General features: G+C 32.5%; 1 protein-coding gene across 8 annotated transcripts in view; it reads left to right on the plus strand.

Moving 5' to 3' along the window:
* Positions 1–20,199, plus strand: part of LOC149080230 (xylulose kinase) — a 48,722-nt gene that overhangs the window by 16,027 nt on the left and 12,496 nt on the right. For 3 of the 8 annotated variants that reach the window (XM_089239296.1, XM_089239294.1, XM_089239293.1), the window contains 13 exons: positions 1,673–1,759; positions 2,068–2,262; positions 2,572–2,703; positions 4,194–4,253; positions 4,758–4,839; positions 5,773–5,929; positions 6,037–6,152; positions 6,464–6,537; positions 6,796–6,892; positions 12,817–12,875; positions 14,111–14,198; positions 15,303–15,391; positions 18,917–19,043. In XM_089239296.1, coding sequence (XP_089095422.1) covers positions 1,673–1,759; positions 2,068–2,262; positions 2,572–2,703; positions 4,194–4,253; positions 4,758–4,839; positions 5,773–5,929; positions 6,037–6,152; positions 6,464–6,537; positions 6,796–6,892; positions 12,817–12,875; positions 14,111–14,198; positions 15,303–15,391; positions 18,917–18,979 — 1,299 coding nt within the window. In that variant the 3' untranslated portion in view covers positions 18,980–19,043. Of the gene's footprint in view, positions 1–1,672; positions 1,760–2,067; positions 2,263–2,571; positions 2,704–4,193; positions 4,254–4,757; positions 4,840–5,772; positions 5,930–6,036; positions 6,153–6,463; positions 6,538–6,795; positions 6,907–12,816; positions 12,876–14,110; positions 14,199–15,302; positions 15,392–18,916; positions 19,044–20,199 lie in introns of those variants that run through there. The other 5 variants (XM_089239297.1, XM_089239298.1, XM_089239299.1 and 2 more) reach the window with 3 other exon arrangements.

The raw sequence follows: 20,199 nt of genomic DNA on the forward strand, positions 1-20,199 counted from the left end.
ATTACTCCCCGACTTACGAACTTTCCGAGTTACGAACATCAATTCAGTAGTTTTGGTCATCGAGCATGTAAAAGAAATGGTACAGACAGTGTGATGGAGCACAATCAGGACGCTGAAGGGAAAATGATGTTCTCAGAAAAAAAGAAGTCATTTTATTATATTCATTTTCATATATTGGAAACGGCCGCAACTGAAAGAGGGGAAGCAGGCGACCCTGATTGGAAATATTGGGAGGGCTCAAAAATACGGGGGGGGGGGGCTTTAAACCCAATGCTTTCATAAGAAAAACAAACATAAGGGGGGGGGGGTTTCGATCCCAATACAATTTTAAGCATATGCTCTTTGGAATTCTTTCACTAATTGTAATAATTATCGGTGCTTTGATATTATTGGGGTTGAAACTGGAAACTGTTTCATTTTCCACGAAATGTTTGTTTCAGGAGTAAAACATTTACACAAATATTTCCCATTGCAGAAGAAAAGGGTTACTTTTAGGAAAATTGCGGCTTCCTAAATTTTGCGGCCCGGTGCGACCGCACCTTTCTCACCTGCCTAAGTCCGGGACTGTTCCTGTAGGATTGCTTAAAAAACAGGGGGTCGGTTGTGAACGACAAATTTTCCGAGGGAAGGGATGTGCACCAAATTGGGTAGCGTAAAGCCATAAAACTTCCTCTCAATCACTTGCAGGTGGTAAGATGAAAAGGACAAAAAGGATAAGTTTTTAAGATATGTCAGTGCTCATGCTTATATGTGTGTATGCAGAGGATACATTAACCTGTATTCGACAACCAATGAAAGGTGAATGATTGTAGAGCTTCCTATCATCAAAATCCAAGGCCATAGCGGGGGCAGACCCCAAGTTCCCCCCCCCCCCGAAATGTGAGAACATGACCGAAAAAAAAGGGAAAGAGATGGTCAAATTTATTGTTCTATCACTTTGATCCCTCGAATGAAATTTCTGGTGACGGGCCTGTAAAAATCTGCAACTACGTGATTTCGTCAAACCTCATTATTAAAATTTTATAGAACTGTCTGCAAATATGAAATAAAGGTTTTTTTTTTCACTTACCAATTTTAAGATGTTCAATTTTAATGGGGGGGGGGGGAGTTCTTTTTCCCAGACACCCTGTAGTTTCTAATTTATTATCTGTGTGCTTTTTACTGTTGACTAGTGTGTGGGCACATAAATAACATAATAATAATCGTAGCTCAGCTAAGAGTTAAAGTGTGTTTTAGGTATTCATTTTTGTTGTGAAAGAATAAAATATTTATTTTAAGGCGCTTAGATTTTGGAAATTTTTTTGCAACCCCCTCCCCTCTCATTTACGCATCCCTCCCAGAAGGTCGCGACCCACAGTTTGGGAACCACTGTTCTAGATTATGGTTAAAACCAACAATAAGCAATTTTTTTAATACAAGACTGTCTCAACATAAATAGCAGTAGTGAAAAAAAACAAGCTAAAAAGTTCACACAGCAGTTGCAAATAATGAATGCAAAAAAGTGAAGAACCTAGTGAAACAATGAATTTGTTAAATCCATGAATATGACTGTTAGAAAGTCAGTGCAATGGGTGGAAATGCCACAAATAGCAGTATAATAAAACACTACACAATGATATATTTAGAGAGCAAAGTTGTGGACCTTGAATATTTTCAAACATGTTTTTTATAGCAACATGGAAGTGTATATTGGAGAAAAGGGACAGAAACCATTCTGGAAAAAATTTCATCAGATAAATTTTTACATGAACAATTACAGGTATATTATTTTTTAGACATATATATATTTTTTAAAACAATTTATTCATTTTAATTTTTATTTTAAGCAGATATTTCAAACATATTGTATGCTTACTTAAAAATTAGAAAGTTTCATATCCTTATATATGAGAAATTTTTCAGACCAAATACTAATATTTTAATAGTTTTCAGATACACAATTATATAAATTTTATTCTAGTTTATTTTCCAAATAATTTCTCCTGCTTTCTAATGGGAAAAATTACACAACTTTTGTTAAATTTTCACCGTAATAAAAAATTCACTATACTTTTTTTTTCATTCTAGACATGTTTTCAAGTTCGAGACTCGCCAGTATGGATGGATTCCAGTACACGTGTGCAGTGTTTAAGGCTTGAGGAAATCATCGGTGGTCCACTAAAATTAGCCTCAATCACTGGATCTCGAGCTTATGAAAGATTTACTGGAAACCAAATAGCAAAACTCTTTCAAACAAGACCTGACAATTATCAAAATACTGAAGTAAGTTATGAAGAATTTATTGTATAAAACAGGTTTATATTTTCATACTGCTCCAGAAAGTGTACAAAATGGCTGTGCACAACAACAATTAACAAATCATTTTCATTCAACTAATCTTAAAATTATAAATTTGATTCATACTTGGATTTTTTGAGCATATTCAAGAATTTCAGATTTATCAATCAATTTAACGTAGATAAAGATTTAATAATTAATTATTAGTGTAGCATTAGTGGTAACTTACTGAAGTCATCAACCACATCACCATATTAAGATCTTAATGCTTCAATATTTCCTTTTTTTCTCTAGAGAATTTCTTTAGTTAGTAGTTTTGCAGCAACTCTTTTTTTGGGGAAGTATGCATCTATAGATATTAGTGATGGATCTGGAATGAATCTTCTCGATATTAATACTAAAGATTGGTCAGATATATGTTTAGAAGTGAGTTTTTTTTTATTCTTTTTTTAAAGAAAAAAAAAATCATGTTTTCAGACATAAGACTTGATTTTGTTGTAAGTCTGTTAAAATTTGGTAGCAATAAATATATAACAACATGATTCCTGTTGGTGTTTCAAAAGTAACCCCAAAAGGAGAGGGAAAAAAATTTCAAAAATTTAGAAGGGAAGAATAAGATTGTATTTTCATAAAAAAAGAATAAATATCAACGTTTAAAAACAGTATGAAAACCATACAGCAGTAGCAAAACCATAATAATAGTAACCCCATAGTATTACATTTATACAAAAAATATATATATATAATAAATAAATAAAATAAACTTGTGCATATACTCAGTGTAGTCTTAATGCATGGGCTCACCTGGGCATGGTCTGGGGGCCACAAACTTTTTGCCATGGTAATCTGAGGCCAGGCATTCGTCAAGCCCTGAGCTTTTTTTTGAGGATATATGGGGGTTCATACTTCCTTTCCCATAATCATTTATGCAGCAAATGTGAACAGATGTCGGCCATTTTAATACCATACAAACAAGTTTTGACAAAAATTTTGCTGGTAAAATGGTGTGCTTTTTTTTGGGAGGGGTTTTTTTGCTCATGTAAACTGGGCTTTGGTATTCATCTAAATTGTATAATTTTGTCTTGAAATTGATTATATGAATTTAAATTTCAGGCAATTTAAATGAAGTATATAATTTATTTCATTTCCTGAAACATGTATGTAGGAAGTGTTGTGATTATGAAATATTTTTATTTTCTTGATTATTTCATTATAAAACATGACATGGTTTTGGAACCTGTATTTTTACAACATCTAGGCTCACGTCAGTACATTGACAAATGTATGGTATTTAAAAATAAATATCAAGTCTGGGGAAAAAAAATAAAAAAGGAGGGTAATATGAAATAGTCGGAATAGAGAGGTTCAAATGAAAAAAAAAACTAACTCAAATTCATCAAAAACAAGATTTAATGAGCCTATGACAATATTAAATAAAAATTTAATAGTTTGACATAGTTACCACACCATCTTTGAAAAAATAGTGTCCCATTTAACTAGAAAGCATCACTAGCTAAACTAAGATTACAGCATAATGAAATGCAATTCTTATGATGTACATTTTGCTTAGTTTCAAATTATTACGAAAACTTCCAAATAAAATAATAAACACTTTAAAAACTTCTTGAAACTGAAAAACAAATCTTCTTGAAACTGAAAAACAAATCTTCTCCTATAGCAGACAGACAGTATACTGGTGACAACCAAGCGACACTGACTGTAGAGCATTATGGGGCATTTTAAAGTAGTTTATCACTGTTCTACTTGGCAGCCATACTTGAAAGCAGGACAAACCCGATGTTTCATATTACACAACTACTCCATTATCCTCACATTTCCTATATACTGTGTGTTGCATGATATTCCAAAGTGTTCCAAAAATGCTGTATATTTTTAAATGCAATACATTTTTACAGGCATGTGCACCAAATTTGAGGGACAAACTAGGAGTGCCTGTTGCATCTGATACTGTTTTGGTATATATTGCATTTATATTTTTATTATTATATATAACCTACACATCTCATCCAGATATTAGACATCTCATCTAACCGCAAAAACACCTACATTGAATTTCCTAAATGAAAATCACACTTCACACGATTGTTTCATCTCAAGGTTTCGCGCGTGTGTGTTTTGTTTGTTTTTTGTATAAGTATTATACCCAGGTGCGTATCTAGAAGGGGGGGGGGGTTGGTGATTGATTCCCCCCCCCAAAGTGCCCAATATCATGGGAAGATGGGCCTGTCATTTCAAATATAGGACAGAACTGACGATTGACACAAAATAACTCTTTCTCCCCCCCCTTCCCACTGATACATCAACCTGTATCTCATCTGCGCCTGGTTACACCACATAATTAATTTATGGGGATGATGTGTATAGATTTATGTATGGATTTTTTAAATGGCATATTGCTGGAAGAAAAAAATCTCTCATGTTGAAAGCTGCAGCAGTTTTTTTTTTGTTTTTTTTTTCAGGGAAACATTTCACCATATTTTGTAGAACGTTATGGATTTGATTCATTTTGCAAAGTTGTAGCATTTACAGGTGATAATCCAGGTATGTTTTTCCATTGTTTCAGTAGCATGATTTGTGAAAAATATTGTATTTCAAAATTGGAAGAGTGCGTATGCATGTATTTTTCTTTCAAAATATTTTATTCTTACAAGCTCAATGACAATATTATAACTCAAAGACAAAGAGAGTGTATACTGTATTGCATAATATGAGTGTATACCTTTATGCAGTGAACATAATTGTGCAAACACTGATAAAATATGAGATAATGAGTGTGTGTATCAAAAAACAATGAAACCTTGTTATTTACAGCAGTGATTTCTAAAATTTTACTCCTAACATAAGTTCTAAAAATGTGCGCACAACGTTGCTTACCCCCTTATATAGGTATATAAACCACAATGTCAAATATATTGTAAGAAATAGAATAAAATAAAATATACAAACACACATATCAAGGTTTGTATTTTTTTTAATGTTTCAGAAAATAAAAAGAATACTTTTTGATCCTACTTATTGTATTATTTCTTACAAGTTAGACTCTGTGGTTAGAAAAATTTCAGTCACAGCATTTGACTTGTTGGGAAATACTTGCTTTTGCCAAGCAACCAGGAGTGAAGTTTTGGCTATCAACCCAAGCGAGATCTGTGGTCAATGTGATAATGACCTTTTCCTCCACTCAATGGCGGTAACCTGCTATCCATGGGCAAGTGGGTTCAGTGTTGTGATTTGGTCAGGATGATAGTGGTTATATTTTTCCTCTGAAAATGACACACATAGTGTGTCTAAAACATGTCAGGATCCTATGTTTTTCCAGCTATTTGTTATTATCTTCTTTAATATTATATAGCTTAGTTATAACTAAGCTATATTGTTATTTTCAGGCAAAGGATTCCTATTTCTCTGTAAAATTTTTTTTTTTAACTTTCTAATTACATATGTATGTCAATAAATTTTTTTAAAATAATATTTTAGCTTCTTTAGCTGGTTTGAGGTTGAAAAAAGGAGATATGGCTGTTAGTTTAGGAACAAGTGATACAGTGTTTTTATGGCTTACAGAACCAAAACCTTCTGAAGAAGGCCATGTGTTATGCAATCCAACAGACAGAAATGAATATATGGCCCTTCTCTGGTAATTATTTTTCCTTTTTTTTGCAGTAAATAAAATTTTGTGTTTATTTTTAAATCGTGTCTTTGTAAACTAATCAGTACACAAAGTGATTTTCTTTTCATTCACAGTTTTAAAAATGGTTCCTTGACCAGAGAAAGAATTAGAGATGAATGTGCGGAAGGCTCGTGGGAACTATTTAGTGAACTACTTGAAAGCACACCACGAGGAAATTTTGGCAATATTGGTAGAACATCATTCATAGATACAGTATATATAGTTATTTCTAAAGACTGCATGTTATTAAATGTCATTACAAGCATAACAATAAGCATTGCCATTTTTTCCTAATGTGATGACATTATACAGTTAGTTCATATACTGAAACAGTTTTCTTAATTTCATCTTTGGATTGAGCATGTATTATATCAATAGCATTAAATACAATATGTAGCATTATTTGGTGTAGTAATTAATGCTAACAGTGCTAGGTTACTTTTCTTTCAAAATTGAAAACTATTCTAATAATTCTTACTCTAATGCATATATTCTTTGCAGGGATGTATTTTGATATGATGGAGATTATTCCACAAGTGATTGGAAATTTCAGGTTTAATAAAAATAATGAAAAAGTAAGTGATTTTCTGTGACTATTAACTTTGTATTTACAAAAGAACCTGTATACTAAATGTAATACTATACTAAAAGTAACAAGCATTTTTGTCTTTTAGATGCGTGAATAACTTTTATGTCATTTGATTTAATAAAGTTTCATGTAACAGAAGAGTAATGGTTATATCAATTATATTATGAAAAAATCAATTTACAATGTTTTTGGGTTTTTATAACATGAGCATACTTATATTTACTGAATTATATTCTATTGACAGGTCCAGAGGTTTTCAAAAGAAGTGGAGGTCCGTGCAGTCATTGAAGGCCAGTTTCTTGCTAAAAGAGTTCATGCAGAAAACCTTGGTTATTCAATGGGTAAAGGATGTTAAGCAAGTATTTAAAATACATCACACACTGTCGATTTTTATGAACTAAAGGCCCGTTTACACGAGGCAAGTGCTTTAGTTGGCAACTTAATTTTAACTTACCGATTCTTCTTGAAAGTGTCCACGCGTAAGTGGCAAGTAGATGCTCATTGGATAATTTTTACAGAGGCGAGCGCAGTTAGCGTATGCGCGCTTCAGTCTACTCAAATCCATGGAGAGAGAGAGACGCAACGCACGGGAGTATAATAGTAATAATTTTTTATTTATCTGGCATTCAGAGAAGTGCTTTTTTTAAAGCTGATAGCTTTCGTAACGATGGATGAAGATGATCAGGTAGAACTTACGAATACTGTGATCAGAGCCACATTATATGATATTTTTTTTAAAGAATATAAATTTATTCACTTTCACTTACCCAAGAGGGGTATAGTTATGTGGTACACATTGAGGACGATGTATATTCTGACTCCAATTGAAGAAACGGTTGATAATATTTAAGTTCATTTAATTTTAAAAAACTATTTACATAGGTTAACAATATTAATTCCACATAATAAAAAAGGAAAAACTGTATCACTTGGCGCGAGAGCAACATACTGAGCAAGAAGTAGGTCACGCAAGGGAAACAGTTAGCTTGTCCCCTTTTTCCGCCTCTGCCACCCACGCAAGGGGGTGAGAGATGACGCCACAGGGAAAAAAGAATACACAACATATTATAAACTTAAGTAAGTCATTGAGAAGAAATATAAGATTTCTCTATTTCTCCTCTAAGTTGTAAATACTGATTATATGATATTTTAATCGAAGTTAAAGAGGAGATAAATTATGAATTATGTAAGCCGAAAATACAGGAAAAGATTCTTGGCATTTGTAGGAAATTCTAAGGGTTGAAAATTAAATAATAAAAATTCATTAAACAAAAATTATTTCCAAATTTTCGAAATTATTATTTTTAATTTAATCTATAGAGATGATATATTTATGTTAAATATTTGATCATGTATTTTTACAACAGATGGCAGCAAATTCGTTCTGGACGAGAGAAATATTTGAAACCCCCCTCCAGTTTTTAATATATAAATCCTCCCCACCTGATATATATTTTTGAATCTTCAATTTTTTTCAACTCCTGCCATCACGTCGACAGAATATTCCATAGCTTTTTCCAACATCGAATAATTTTTAGCTTGTTTGTTAAGGTAATTTCCATTTCTATAGTTCAACAAACATTCATGGCGAATATATTTTTCAATAAACTTGAAGATTGTATCCTCTGGCCACCTCACCATCCAATATTTCGGCGGAATTCTAGCGAAACTTCAGGAGACGACGGAGTATGAACAGGTTCACGCTTGAGATCAAAATAAACCCCTCCGTGAGAGAGCAAAAAGACCCCTCCAGAGCGGCAGGTCACGCCCACTGGCGCATGCGCATAGGTCTACTTAACCGGAAAAAATAGAATCGTCTATTTTTTGTCAAGTGATCTCGCTTACCAACTAAATCACTTGTGCACTTGCGAACTAAAGCCGTGTAAACGACCCTTATCGTCTGCATACATTGTATCGTACTTGGCAACTAAAAATTAAGTTACCAACTAAAGCACTTGCCTCGTGTAAACAGGCCTTAACTTGATGTTAAATTTGTCACAATTTCTTACAATGACAACTTAAGTCACACAATATTGAACATTAAATGAAAGAATTTTCTTCTTACATCAATATGAGTTTTTGTGTAGTTTGAATTAATAAATCCAAATCACCCAGTTATGGACATGATCAATGCATCAACTTCTAGTTTCACAAGCTATATTTGTAGTTTAAAAGCATAAAACATCCATACACACATCACTCAGTAAACCCTCAAAGTAGTATGCTGCCAAATACCACCCAATTCTTAATCTCCAGTGATGGTAATGTTCTCTTGAGCCTGTCTCATTCAGATTGGCAAACTGCTATATACAGTTGACCCCACATACAACGTTTTCTCATGACGGTTTTTTGGAAACCATTATAAGAGGGATCCCCTGTACATGTAGCATGATATAATTTTTATTTGCATTTCTGACTATTTTTCACATATCTTCTCATTATACTCATCACTTACTTTGTTCTGACTTTTAATAGTATTATATACAGAACCAGTGCCATCTTAACGCATGGGCCTCACAAAGATGAGAACTGGTTGAAAATTTTGAGAATTTGCCAGATAGGGCCTCAGAAAAATTATGTGGTCCCATGGCCCATGATGCTCTTAATAAAGCCTGACCACAGCCAGAGGGAGACAACTCTGATGTTCCAGGAGGGGGAGTGATAGACTCAATCATGTTATTTCATATATATCAGTCATTTTCCCACTTTTTGAAGAGGGGGTATTCTCTCTCTTGCTATAACAGCTTTGCCTATGTACTAATTTTCATTTGTGTATATCAAAATTTTGTATAAATTCTTCATCTTTGCCAAACAAAAAGTGTTGTCATGAGGTCATGGATTTGTGGTGAGATTCGATTTGTATTTTATCTCACAGATGGCGGCACTTGTAAAGCCGATGCCATTGGATTGTTCACGCGGGAAATCACGAGAGAAGCGATCAAACCATCAAGAGCTTAACATGTCGCTCCGTAGATTTTTTTATTTCGTCTTATGTTTCGTGTTGTAAATAAATAATTATTTTAAGAAATTAATCAATTATCCTGAATCCATCATTTTATCCAAATCACGCAACCTCATAACCCAAAGTATGGTGACCCGGACGTGATTTCTCGTAATGAAAAAAATATCACTTTAAATGTAAATGGGAGAAAGACCTGTGTTTCACTTGACAGAGTGAAACCCGCATTTATCTTTAACGATGTCTGTGTGGAACTTGACAAAAACAAGCTCGAAGAAAAGAAAAATGACACTGTGCCAGTACAACCATATGTCACTAGGTCTGGCAGAAAAGTCAAATTCAGTCCTAGGCTGATAACCAAAATTAATTTTGTTTCGAATTGTGCATCATAATATTTTTTTGCATCATATTTTTTTTTAACATCATATTTTATGGTCAGGAAGCAAACACAAAAATAAATTATTTTTATTCTTAGTATAAATACCTATATGGCTCTGAATACAATTTCATTCACTTTACGGGCTACTACTACTACTACTTAATCGTACATGCACCTCATACACATTCCTCTTCAGAATTTCTAACAAATCAGCACATGCTGGAATGTATGTTCTGAGTGAATTGCCCCCCCCGTCCCGTCCCCGTATCTCCGCCCATGGTGTGGCCACCTAAAGTATCTATGTTGTAGAATTGCACTTGTTTCGTGTTCATGCTGCCATCTGTCTTCCATTTTCTGAAGTAAAGATGGAAATGCTCAAATTTTCGTGTTATGTCAGTATCGCGTGTTGTAGGTCTACCTGCTCTCTGTGGAGAGACTTTTTTAAATGAAAGATCAACTCGGATTTGCGCATGGAAGCTGAAAAACCACAGAAAACGAACTTCAGCTGACCACCATTGTGCTGTCAACAGGGCTCGAACCTGGATCCTCAGGACAAGAGTCCAGCACGATGCCCACATGGCCACTTTACCGGCTGCATTTGACCCACTTTTTCCTTTTGAATGGAACAAGGTTCATGCTCTATCACTGATCAGCAATTTCAGCCATTGCTCGAAGAGGGGCAAGACCATGTCAGACTTTTATTCAAGTATAATAAAATTTAAATATATAATAATCACATATATATCATAAATCAATCTCAATAATCAATCATGCCATAAAATTATTCATAAAATTGAAAAATATCCAACATAAATCTTAGTGAAATTGAAAAATATCTAACATAAAGCTGTTAGTAGAATTGAAAAATATCTAATATATAATCGTTAATAAAATTTTGAATCATTGACGAAATCAAATCACCACTGGCTGGAAGTTGTTCACTGCTGTAATAAGGAGTGTTGTGTGAAACTTAAGTTGGATTTTTCTCATCATGAACTGACCAGACCCCCTCCCCGAGTAAGAATGAAGTTTTGAACGAGATTACCTTGATTATACAGAAGAATGTAAAGTAAACATATTCTTTCATGATTTTTTTTCAAACATATTCTTTCATGCTTTTCTTTCAAATATATTCTTTCTTCTCATAATTTTTTTTAACGTAAATATTAAGATTTTTGATGCTTGTTTAAAATTTTGCCTAATTGGTTATGTTTTTCACAATTTCTACTTTATTTCTAATATATATATATATATATATATATATATATATATATATGTATGTATGTATGTATGTACTAGGGATTAGGGCTGGTCCAATTAATCAATTAACTGGGTTGGTTAATTGATCAATAGCTAATCACAGTTAAAAATTTTAGTTGAGTTAATTGACTCGATCAATTTGATTAAAATTTTTATTAAAAGTTTGTGAATGAACTTGATTTGTTTGAAAAACCCGATTAGTTGTTTTTACAAATTACATTCTTATACACGATATTTTGCATAAGTGGCCATATTAAAAAATATTTGAATGAATATTTTGATCAAATTTTTTGACAAATCGATACAATGAAAACTGATGATTTCAATTTCAAATTGACTTTGATGGGAGTCTTAGAAGACATGACCAAAATTTATAGTCTCTACTATAAGCAGTAGTTTTTCATATTCTTGGGTGCATCAGCTCTTCTTCTTTCATGTACCACCTGAGAGAAAGTTTCAGCAGCTATTTGAAAGCAGAGCAAGCAACAGAATGATTGAAATTAATTTCAAAATCAGTGAGTAAAAAGAAATAACCAATTAAAAAAAAGAAATGACAAGATTCAAGTGAAGAAATTCAGGTTTTGACAAAATTATGTTCAGCATATTAAATTGCTTCAAGTGGACAGCCCTAATTTCTAAATCTATTCCTATATTTGTTTAAATCTGCCAGATAGGTGTGTGAAATGGATAAAATATATTTTTATAGCATCTTATTAATATTATATGGTCACAAAAAATATTGATTAATCAGTCGATTAATCGATTAAAACTTTTTGATTAACCAGTTAAAAATTTTAATCGATTCCCAGCCCATTAATATATACATATATATATATATATATAGTCAAATCCCGTTTTAACGAATACCGTTATAGCGAAAATCTTGTTTTAAGGAACACTTTTCTAATCCCTCAGATAAGTTTACATAGGAACAGTGCAAAAAACCTGGAATTCCTTTATAACGAAATTTCGTAATAACGAAGTGATTTCTCCATTCTTTTGGAGTTTGTTATAATGGGATTTGACTGTATATATACACATATTGTAAAAATTCATTGTTTATATATGAAAAATTGAAAACAAAATTTGTGATGAGAAAAACTGGAATTTGAAAGCATTATATGAAGATTAAAAAATTAAAAAATGAAACTAATCAAAAATTCAAAGATGAAACTAATCAAAAATTCAAAGATGAAACTAATCAAAAATTCAAAGATGAAACTAATCAAAAATTCAAAGATGAAACTGATCAAAAATTCAAAGATGAAACTAATCAAAAATTCAAAGATGAAACTAATCAAAAATTCAAAGATGAAACTAATCAAAAATTCAAAGATGAAACTAATCAAAAATTCAAAGATGAAACTAATCAAAAATTCAGAGCCTGAGACATTGGCTTGATTCATTTTTTTTAAATTTTCAATTAATTTCATTTTTGAATTTTTCAATCTTTACATAATGCTTTCAGTTTTCATGTAATGCTTTCAAATTCCAGTTTTTCTCCCCATCAATTTTGTTTTCACTTTTTTTATAAATAAACAATGAACTTTTACAATGTTTATACACTATTTTCAACAAAAATTAATTAATTTTGCAACATGATATACATTTTCTCTCTATATATATATATACATATTTTGTCATTTCATAATATTTCCCTGATACAGGTCATGAATCTCAGATTATTGCAACTGGGGGTGCTTCTGTGAATAAGTCTATTTTACAGGTTACGTCTTTTATAATTTCCTTCAATTGCATTTTCATTTTTATTTTATAAATGAAAGTTACCTGTTGCTTCATAACAGGTTTATTTTCAAAATTAATCTGAAACCCTTCTTTTCCTAAAAAATCACAGTTTTTTAACCATATTATGATGATCTATGAACAAATGTTCATTTTCAAGTTGTTTTCAAATTATTTTTTGTCATACAACACTTAGTCACACACTTGCTTACATATATGGTATGCAGTCTTTTTTGAAAGAAATCCTCTTCATTAGGCTATCTAGAGTCTGTTTTTATCATCATTAAATAAGCTAAAAGTTCAGTCTGAACTTTCTCATTCAGATTCAGTATCAAGTAATGTTTCCTTTATCGTTAGAGAAATCTTTATCAATTTTCAAAACCACAAAATGTATCTCATTTAGCCAAAAAAAGAGGAAATTAAATTAGTTTATTAACATTAAAAATTGACAAGCAAATTTTTATTGTTATTGAAAAAATACTGCATAATCATGTAAATTTTAAGAAAAATTCATTAGCTCACTTTGCACTTTTTAATAAAATCAATATATTTTTTAAATATTATGTGTTTACGTATCTCATTCAAAGAAACAAGTTGTTTTCAATAGCTATGTGGAACTGCAAAGCTGTCAACTAAAAAAATAAGGGATACAAATATTTAGTAAAAATCTTTTCTTGGTTTCTGAGGTACTCAATCTATACTTAGGTTACAGCTATGAATGGGAGTGATATTCTGCTGCATGATAACTGTCATTTTATGAGAAATTCAACTGATTATTATGAACAATACATATCAACTCATTGATTCAGAATATTTAATAGAATATTTTTCACCATTGAAATTTAACATTATATTAATTCATTTTACATATAGTAATATAGTAACAAAACAGACATAGAATTTTATTCAACTATGAAGCTATGTAAAATTTAAAAATATATTGCATATGCATCTATTATTAGTTTCTTTCATTTTTTAAAGTATTTTCACTATTCACTGATTCAATATAGATTAGTTGTACTTTGATGACATGTTTTATTTTTTTAAATTTAATCTTAGCTTAAAATATGAAGAAAGCATATATAATTATCTTCAATTCTCATGTGTCATTTTAACCTTATAAAATTCATGTAAAATCCACTGCGTTTAGCAAAAATTATTCAAAATATTTTTTTAATTGATTTCATTACATTATATGCCATTAATTATTTTTTACAGGTTGTTTCTGATGTTTTCAATGCACCAGTTTATGTTCACAGTAGTACTAATTCAGCTTGCCTAGGATCAGCATATAGAGCTAAGCATGGTAGATTTTCATATTTTGATGAAAAGTTTATTACAATAATTTTTCAACTTAAAAAATGCATTTATACACATAAAATGCAAGTAAGTAGGTCAAACTTTAAAGAAAAAAAGTTCAATTTAACATGTAACATTTAGTATTAAAGTCACTGGCAAATAAATAAAGATTTATATTTTTCAAAATTTTAAAAAATAGAAAATACATGAAATTTTTTATATTTACCCCAGTAATTTGATATTGACTGATAAGTTGTAAATGTTGAGGATCACATAAATGAGTAAACTAGCCATAAAAATAGCAAAATGAGCTGTTAATTTTATTCCAAAGAACCCACTTACCTTTGCTTTTACATTAGATATATATATATATATATCATTCATATCATTTCAGCCACCTTGTCTGGCATTTTTCCTGTTGTGGCCTTTTGTATTTGTAAAAATTCAATTCGATTCATAAGAAGCTTTATAAAAAAAGGAATACATAAAAATATTTATAAAAAATTAAATACAGGGTGGGCAAAAAGTCTGCAGAAACTTTAAAAATTCATAAGATTTGGAAAAATAACCGAAATAAACGGTTTGCAGGGTTAGCATCGCTAGGTCACCGGAATTTTTTTAGATGGAAAAAATAACTCTAACAGCCGATGGGTGGCGCTGACGTACACAAGTAACGACGTGCGCAAGTAGCAACAGAATGCCTGCAAATCATTTATTACAGCAGTATGTGTTCCACGTGACCACCACCACAGGGGATAACACATTGCAGGCGAGTCACAAATCCAGCAGCAGAAGAGTGCAGGAGTTCCACATACATGGTTTACAACAGTGAATTGGTTATGGATTAGGAGTGCAAGTTCTTATAGCCGTCTCATTTGCATATTTCCACCAAAGTCGCTTGTACCATCACCACCTATCGGCTGTTTTTTTTAGTTATTTTTTCCTGTCTTAAAAAAATTCCCATGACCTAGCGATGCTAACACTGTAAACCGTTTTTTATTTCGGTTATTTTTCTGGTATTTATTCATTTTTAAAGTTTCTACAGACTTTTTGCCCACCCTGTATAATTTCAAGTTATGGAGTAATCAATAGAAGGTTTCTATTTTCACAGCCATTCAAGTCGATGTTCCTTTTGATGTTATTTTAAAACATGCATCTGGATTTACTTTAGCAGCTGAACCATCTAAAGATGCAAGTCAGGTAATTGATAATAAATAGTATTTATAGTTTTCCTTATATAATTTGTAGATTTTGTAATTATATTCTTTGATCAAGAGGATATTTAGGATTTGTTTTTCAAATGGGCTCTGAGACAATAAAGACAAAAGAAATAAGGAAAAATTTTATATCTGCATCAATAATAATGAATAATCTGACCTGAAAATTGGAAATCATTTATTTATACTTTCTTAAATATAAGTATGTTTCAAATATTAGAATATTCAATAAACTTCTTACTACTCGTGGCAAAAGGTGTTCGTTCACCCATGAAAACGGTAGCAACGCTGCGTTTAAAATGCAAAAAAAATAAAATTAAAAACAATTCTTTTTTTTCGAGTGAAAATTTTTGTTAAAATCAATCATTCTGAATTCGGAATAAATGACAAAAGTCATAAATTTTTTACAATTTGACCATGATAATCTATTTATAAACTTAATTAATCTATTTATACAAAATGTTCGATCACCTCAGTTTTGAGGGAAAAAGTGATCAATTATGGGATCTAAAATAAGAAATTTAAATTGTTTTAAGTCCGTCTTTGGTCCGGATGATGGCTTTCATCTTTTGGGGTATAGAAGTAATAAGTTGTTTGCTGTACAATGGAAAAATTTCTTCCCAGTAGTCTCCAATTGCTTGCTTCAGTTCCATGACGTTATTACACCTTTTTTAGAGTCTACCCTCTTCTTCAAATGGTACCAAACATTCTCAATTGAGTTATATCTGTTAGCAGGCCAGTCCGTTGTTGAAATGTTAGCAATTCTTGGATACCTCTCACCTTTTTTCTGCAGTGGTAAGAGGCATTGTCATCTTAAAATGTAAAGTCAGTTGAATCCCCAAACCAATTGTCAACACTGAGAATCAAAAAGCTTTCGTAGACTTCTGAGTTGACTGTAGGCTTTACAATGCTCAGTTCCCTTGATGCATCAGCTGTCATGCAACTCCACATAGTAAATGAGCGACAAAATTTAATTCTTTTATCAAAATGTACTCATTTTTAAACTTTTCTCTTGTTCATCTCCAGATTAATTTATTGTACCTATCTCCAGTCCCCAAGCTGATTCTTGACTTGTCACTGAAAATGACTTTATTCCAATCATTCATGCCCCAGTGGACATGGTTTCTACACTATAGCAACTGAGACCTCTTCTGCTTCCAATTAAATTAAGTTTAGGTGTTGGTTTGCAGTACCAGAATCCCTTTTCTCGCAAAAGTTTGCATACAGTACGGTTGCAGATGCGAACATTTTACTTCACCCAGGGCCGTCTTAAGAGCATCATGGGCCCCCAGGTCAAGTGATCTTTCTGAGGCCCTACAAGGCAAATTCTCGTAAATTTCAACCGGATCTTATTTTTGTGAGGCCCCTTTTCTCTTGAGGCTCCCGGGCCATGCCTTAAGACGGCACTGACTTCACCCACTCTGCAATCAGCTGTTTCGAGGTGGCACTGTGAATTTTTTTGGCAATTGCGATCAGTTTTTATCATCTCTCTTTGTGGTACTACGAGGGTGACCAGATTGAGGCAAAATTTTCTATGTCACCAGTCTTCATATATTTCATCCAAAGGCAGCACACCATACTTTGAGCACAGCTGAAGATTCTTGCAACCTCCCTTTGAGGAAACGTAATCTTTGAACATGGAAACTATCCATTTTTTAAAATCATGAGAAAGATATCTTCTGGAATGAAGTTTCTTCTTTTTTATTACACTTCAGAAAAAATTGTGATGATAAAAATCCGTTGGGTTCACTTTTTATACATTGTCTGGTTACTTTGTGCTTGCGCGAACAGTTTCATTTTCATAATTTGAACTGACACATTTGTTTGAAACAGTGATCGATCACTTTTTTTTCTCAAAATTGATGTGATCAAACATTTTTTTCTTCATTGTTACAAATTTATAAATAGATTATCATGGTCAAATTGTAATAAATATATGACTTTTGTCATTTATTCTGAATGATTGATTTTAACAAAAATTTTCACTCGAAAAAAAAAATTATTATTTTTTAATATTGTTTTTTGCGTTTTAAACGCAGCATTGCTACCGTTTTCATGGGTGAACGAACACTTTCTGCCAGGGGTAGTAGTACAGATCATAAAATGATAAAGTTAGAAAGCCTGATTTTACAGTATAATCTGTAATTTTCACTTCCATCTTCTCTGAGGCTCATGTTAAACTTTTGTATGCAGTAGATGTAGTTTAGCCTAAAATTTCAAAGTAGGTAGCTCTTTTGTTCTATACAGAACATGACAATACAAATTTATTACTATGCACAGTTTTATGTAAACAATAGCCAAACAATCCAAGTAAGAGCATCTACTTTCACTAAGAGCCATTAAAATTATGTATTTGAACCTGAAATCATTTTATAACCCATTTGTACCCACTGATGGGTACAAATGGCCACCACTACAGCTTAACAAGAAAATTTATGTGTTGTAAATTTTTTTGGAAAAAAAATATCCATGGGGACAAAGGGGTCTTTATTCTCTTCTACAGTGATGGGTAGAATGAAAGGCATTTCTGCAAATACAGAGATACAAGTGAGATTCTTCAACAGGATAAAAAAAAGATGCTGATAAATAATGCACTATAGTATTGCCCCCTTCGACTTTAATTACAGATTTCATGCTTCATGGCAACAATCTATAAGTTTTCAACACGTATTGGGTGTGAACTTCAACCAGGGCCAGATCTTGAATCTTGCGAACTATGCGGTCGCAGTTAGAAGGGGTGGATTTTTAGAGCGCCAACTGAAGGAAGGGGATGATTATTTATAACCAAAATATTATTCACTTACACTTGAAAAATGTCCAGAACTGGCCCTGACTTCAACCATATCTCATATAGTTTCATTTTTAAATTACTTATTTATTACTGGCTAGCATTAGGCTTATTTCTTTTTAGCATGATACCACTATGCTCTAGCTGGATTAGCATCAGGTGAATTGTCAGACCGAATCACAATAGTTATGCTATTGTCACAAAACCTCCAAAGCATTAATATCAGCTTCATGGATGCTAACAAGTTCTTATTTAAAAAAATTTAATTGTCATTTTGAAACATGTTTTCAACTGCTGAATCAGAAAGTAGAGAGCAACAACATTTTCCTTCAAAAAAGCTGTTGGAGAGCATAATCATATCACTACACATATATTAGAAAAGAAAAATGTAAGATATATTTTCCATTATTTGAATCAATGAATGTTCAGCAAAGGGGACAATGCACAATGCATTGAAAGTAGTTTTTATTAATTCATTTTTTTCATTGCAACAATGAACTAACAAGACAAGAAAGCAATTTTTCTTTTAACAGCAACATCATTTACTACAAAAGCAGTTACATTATTAAAATTGGGTTCATTAAAATAAAAACTGTTGCTTTTATAATTAGAATTATACAATAAATTACTAATAAATTTGACTTTTCAAAAAATAATATTTGTAATGCATTTGGTGCATAGTTTATATTTATTATAGTTTTTCACTTTTTCTCCCTCCAGGTGTATGATCCTATGGTCATCAGGTTCAAGTTGATTGAAGAGAAAATAAAGCATTCGTCGTAAATTTCTGTTCCATGCCACTGAAAACTTTGTAAATATAAGTGTGTATAAAGTTATTTTCGCTATAGTCTCTTTTAAAAAATATGCAATTGCTGTTGCAAAATCAAATGTACAGTATACAGAGTTGCCAACTGCTACGGATTGCCGCACTTAACTACGGTACTCCGGAAGATATTCTCATTACTACGGAAGTCGTTTTCGTTTCTTTGTGTTCAGAAAAAAAAATTCAGGTATTTGAGTTTCTTGTGGTAAATTTATGTATCGTTCGTCATTAAGAGAATATTTGGGCTGAATTGAAAGGAATACGGTGATAAGCTCACAACCAAGTTAGACACCAGAGCATGAGAATAGAGCAAATAAGCGTCTAATATTGGGATTTTGAAAAATCTGGAAGATATAAGGAATATGTGAAACCCATCTTCCGTAGGGGCACCGTGGTAATTTTTAGCACTCATCAAAGCTGGTTAAAGAGAGTTAACCAGCTCTGTTCTCGGAGCCACAAAATAAGTAACGACTTGCATTGGCGTACGCAAAAGGGGGTTTTGGGGTTCTAAACCCCCCCCCCCCCCAGAAAAGATTATAGTGTTATTTTGCAGGAAAAAAAGTAAACCCCCCTCAGAAAGGAAAAAAATCTGAAATTCCCCCCTCGAAAAAATTCTGCGTACGCCTATGACGACTTGTTTCAGGGCCGATCAACAGGGAATTTAGAAGAGTGAGGTCAAATTTTATGTTTTTACCGTGTTCGTCTGCCTTAAGTAGTACATCCAGGCACGGAAAGCTATGCTAGATTGAAGGGAAATGAAGGAAAGCAAGGCAAATGACTTTATCATGATTTCGGAACTTGTAAGCAACATTCGCTCTGACTTTTTTATTTTACCCGTGCCGATCTCTTTTGCCTGTGGGCGGTAAGGCAATCTGTCATATGCACCAATAGCGTGTTTAGTAGTCTTTTATGCTCAAGACACATTTTCGATGTGCATGGCCAATACCTTCTAGAGCAGAAGGTATTGGCATCGCCGTGCCCGCGGAGAACGTTTCGTAGTAGAAGGTGCCGTGGGAGCTCTGATACGAACAAACATGGGGGGGGGGGGGGGCGGCTAGGATTGCCAGACGTTCATATATACGACCCGCAGGAATGTACGTAGATGGATAGAAAGAGGTTTTACTGTAGTACTACCGGTGCTAAAAACATTCTCACCGAACTCCTGTAAGAAATTCCTTAA

This window comes from Pholcus phalangioides, unplaced genomic scaffold, assembly GCF_987345545.1.
Source record: "Pholcus phalangioides strain wild (caught in Gottingen) unplaced genomic scaffold, Ppha-v1.0 ptg000011l_1, whole genome shotgun sequence".
Classification (NCBI taxonomy): Eukaryota; Metazoa; Arthropoda; class Arachnida; order Araneae; family Pholcidae; genus Pholcus; species Pholcus phalangioides.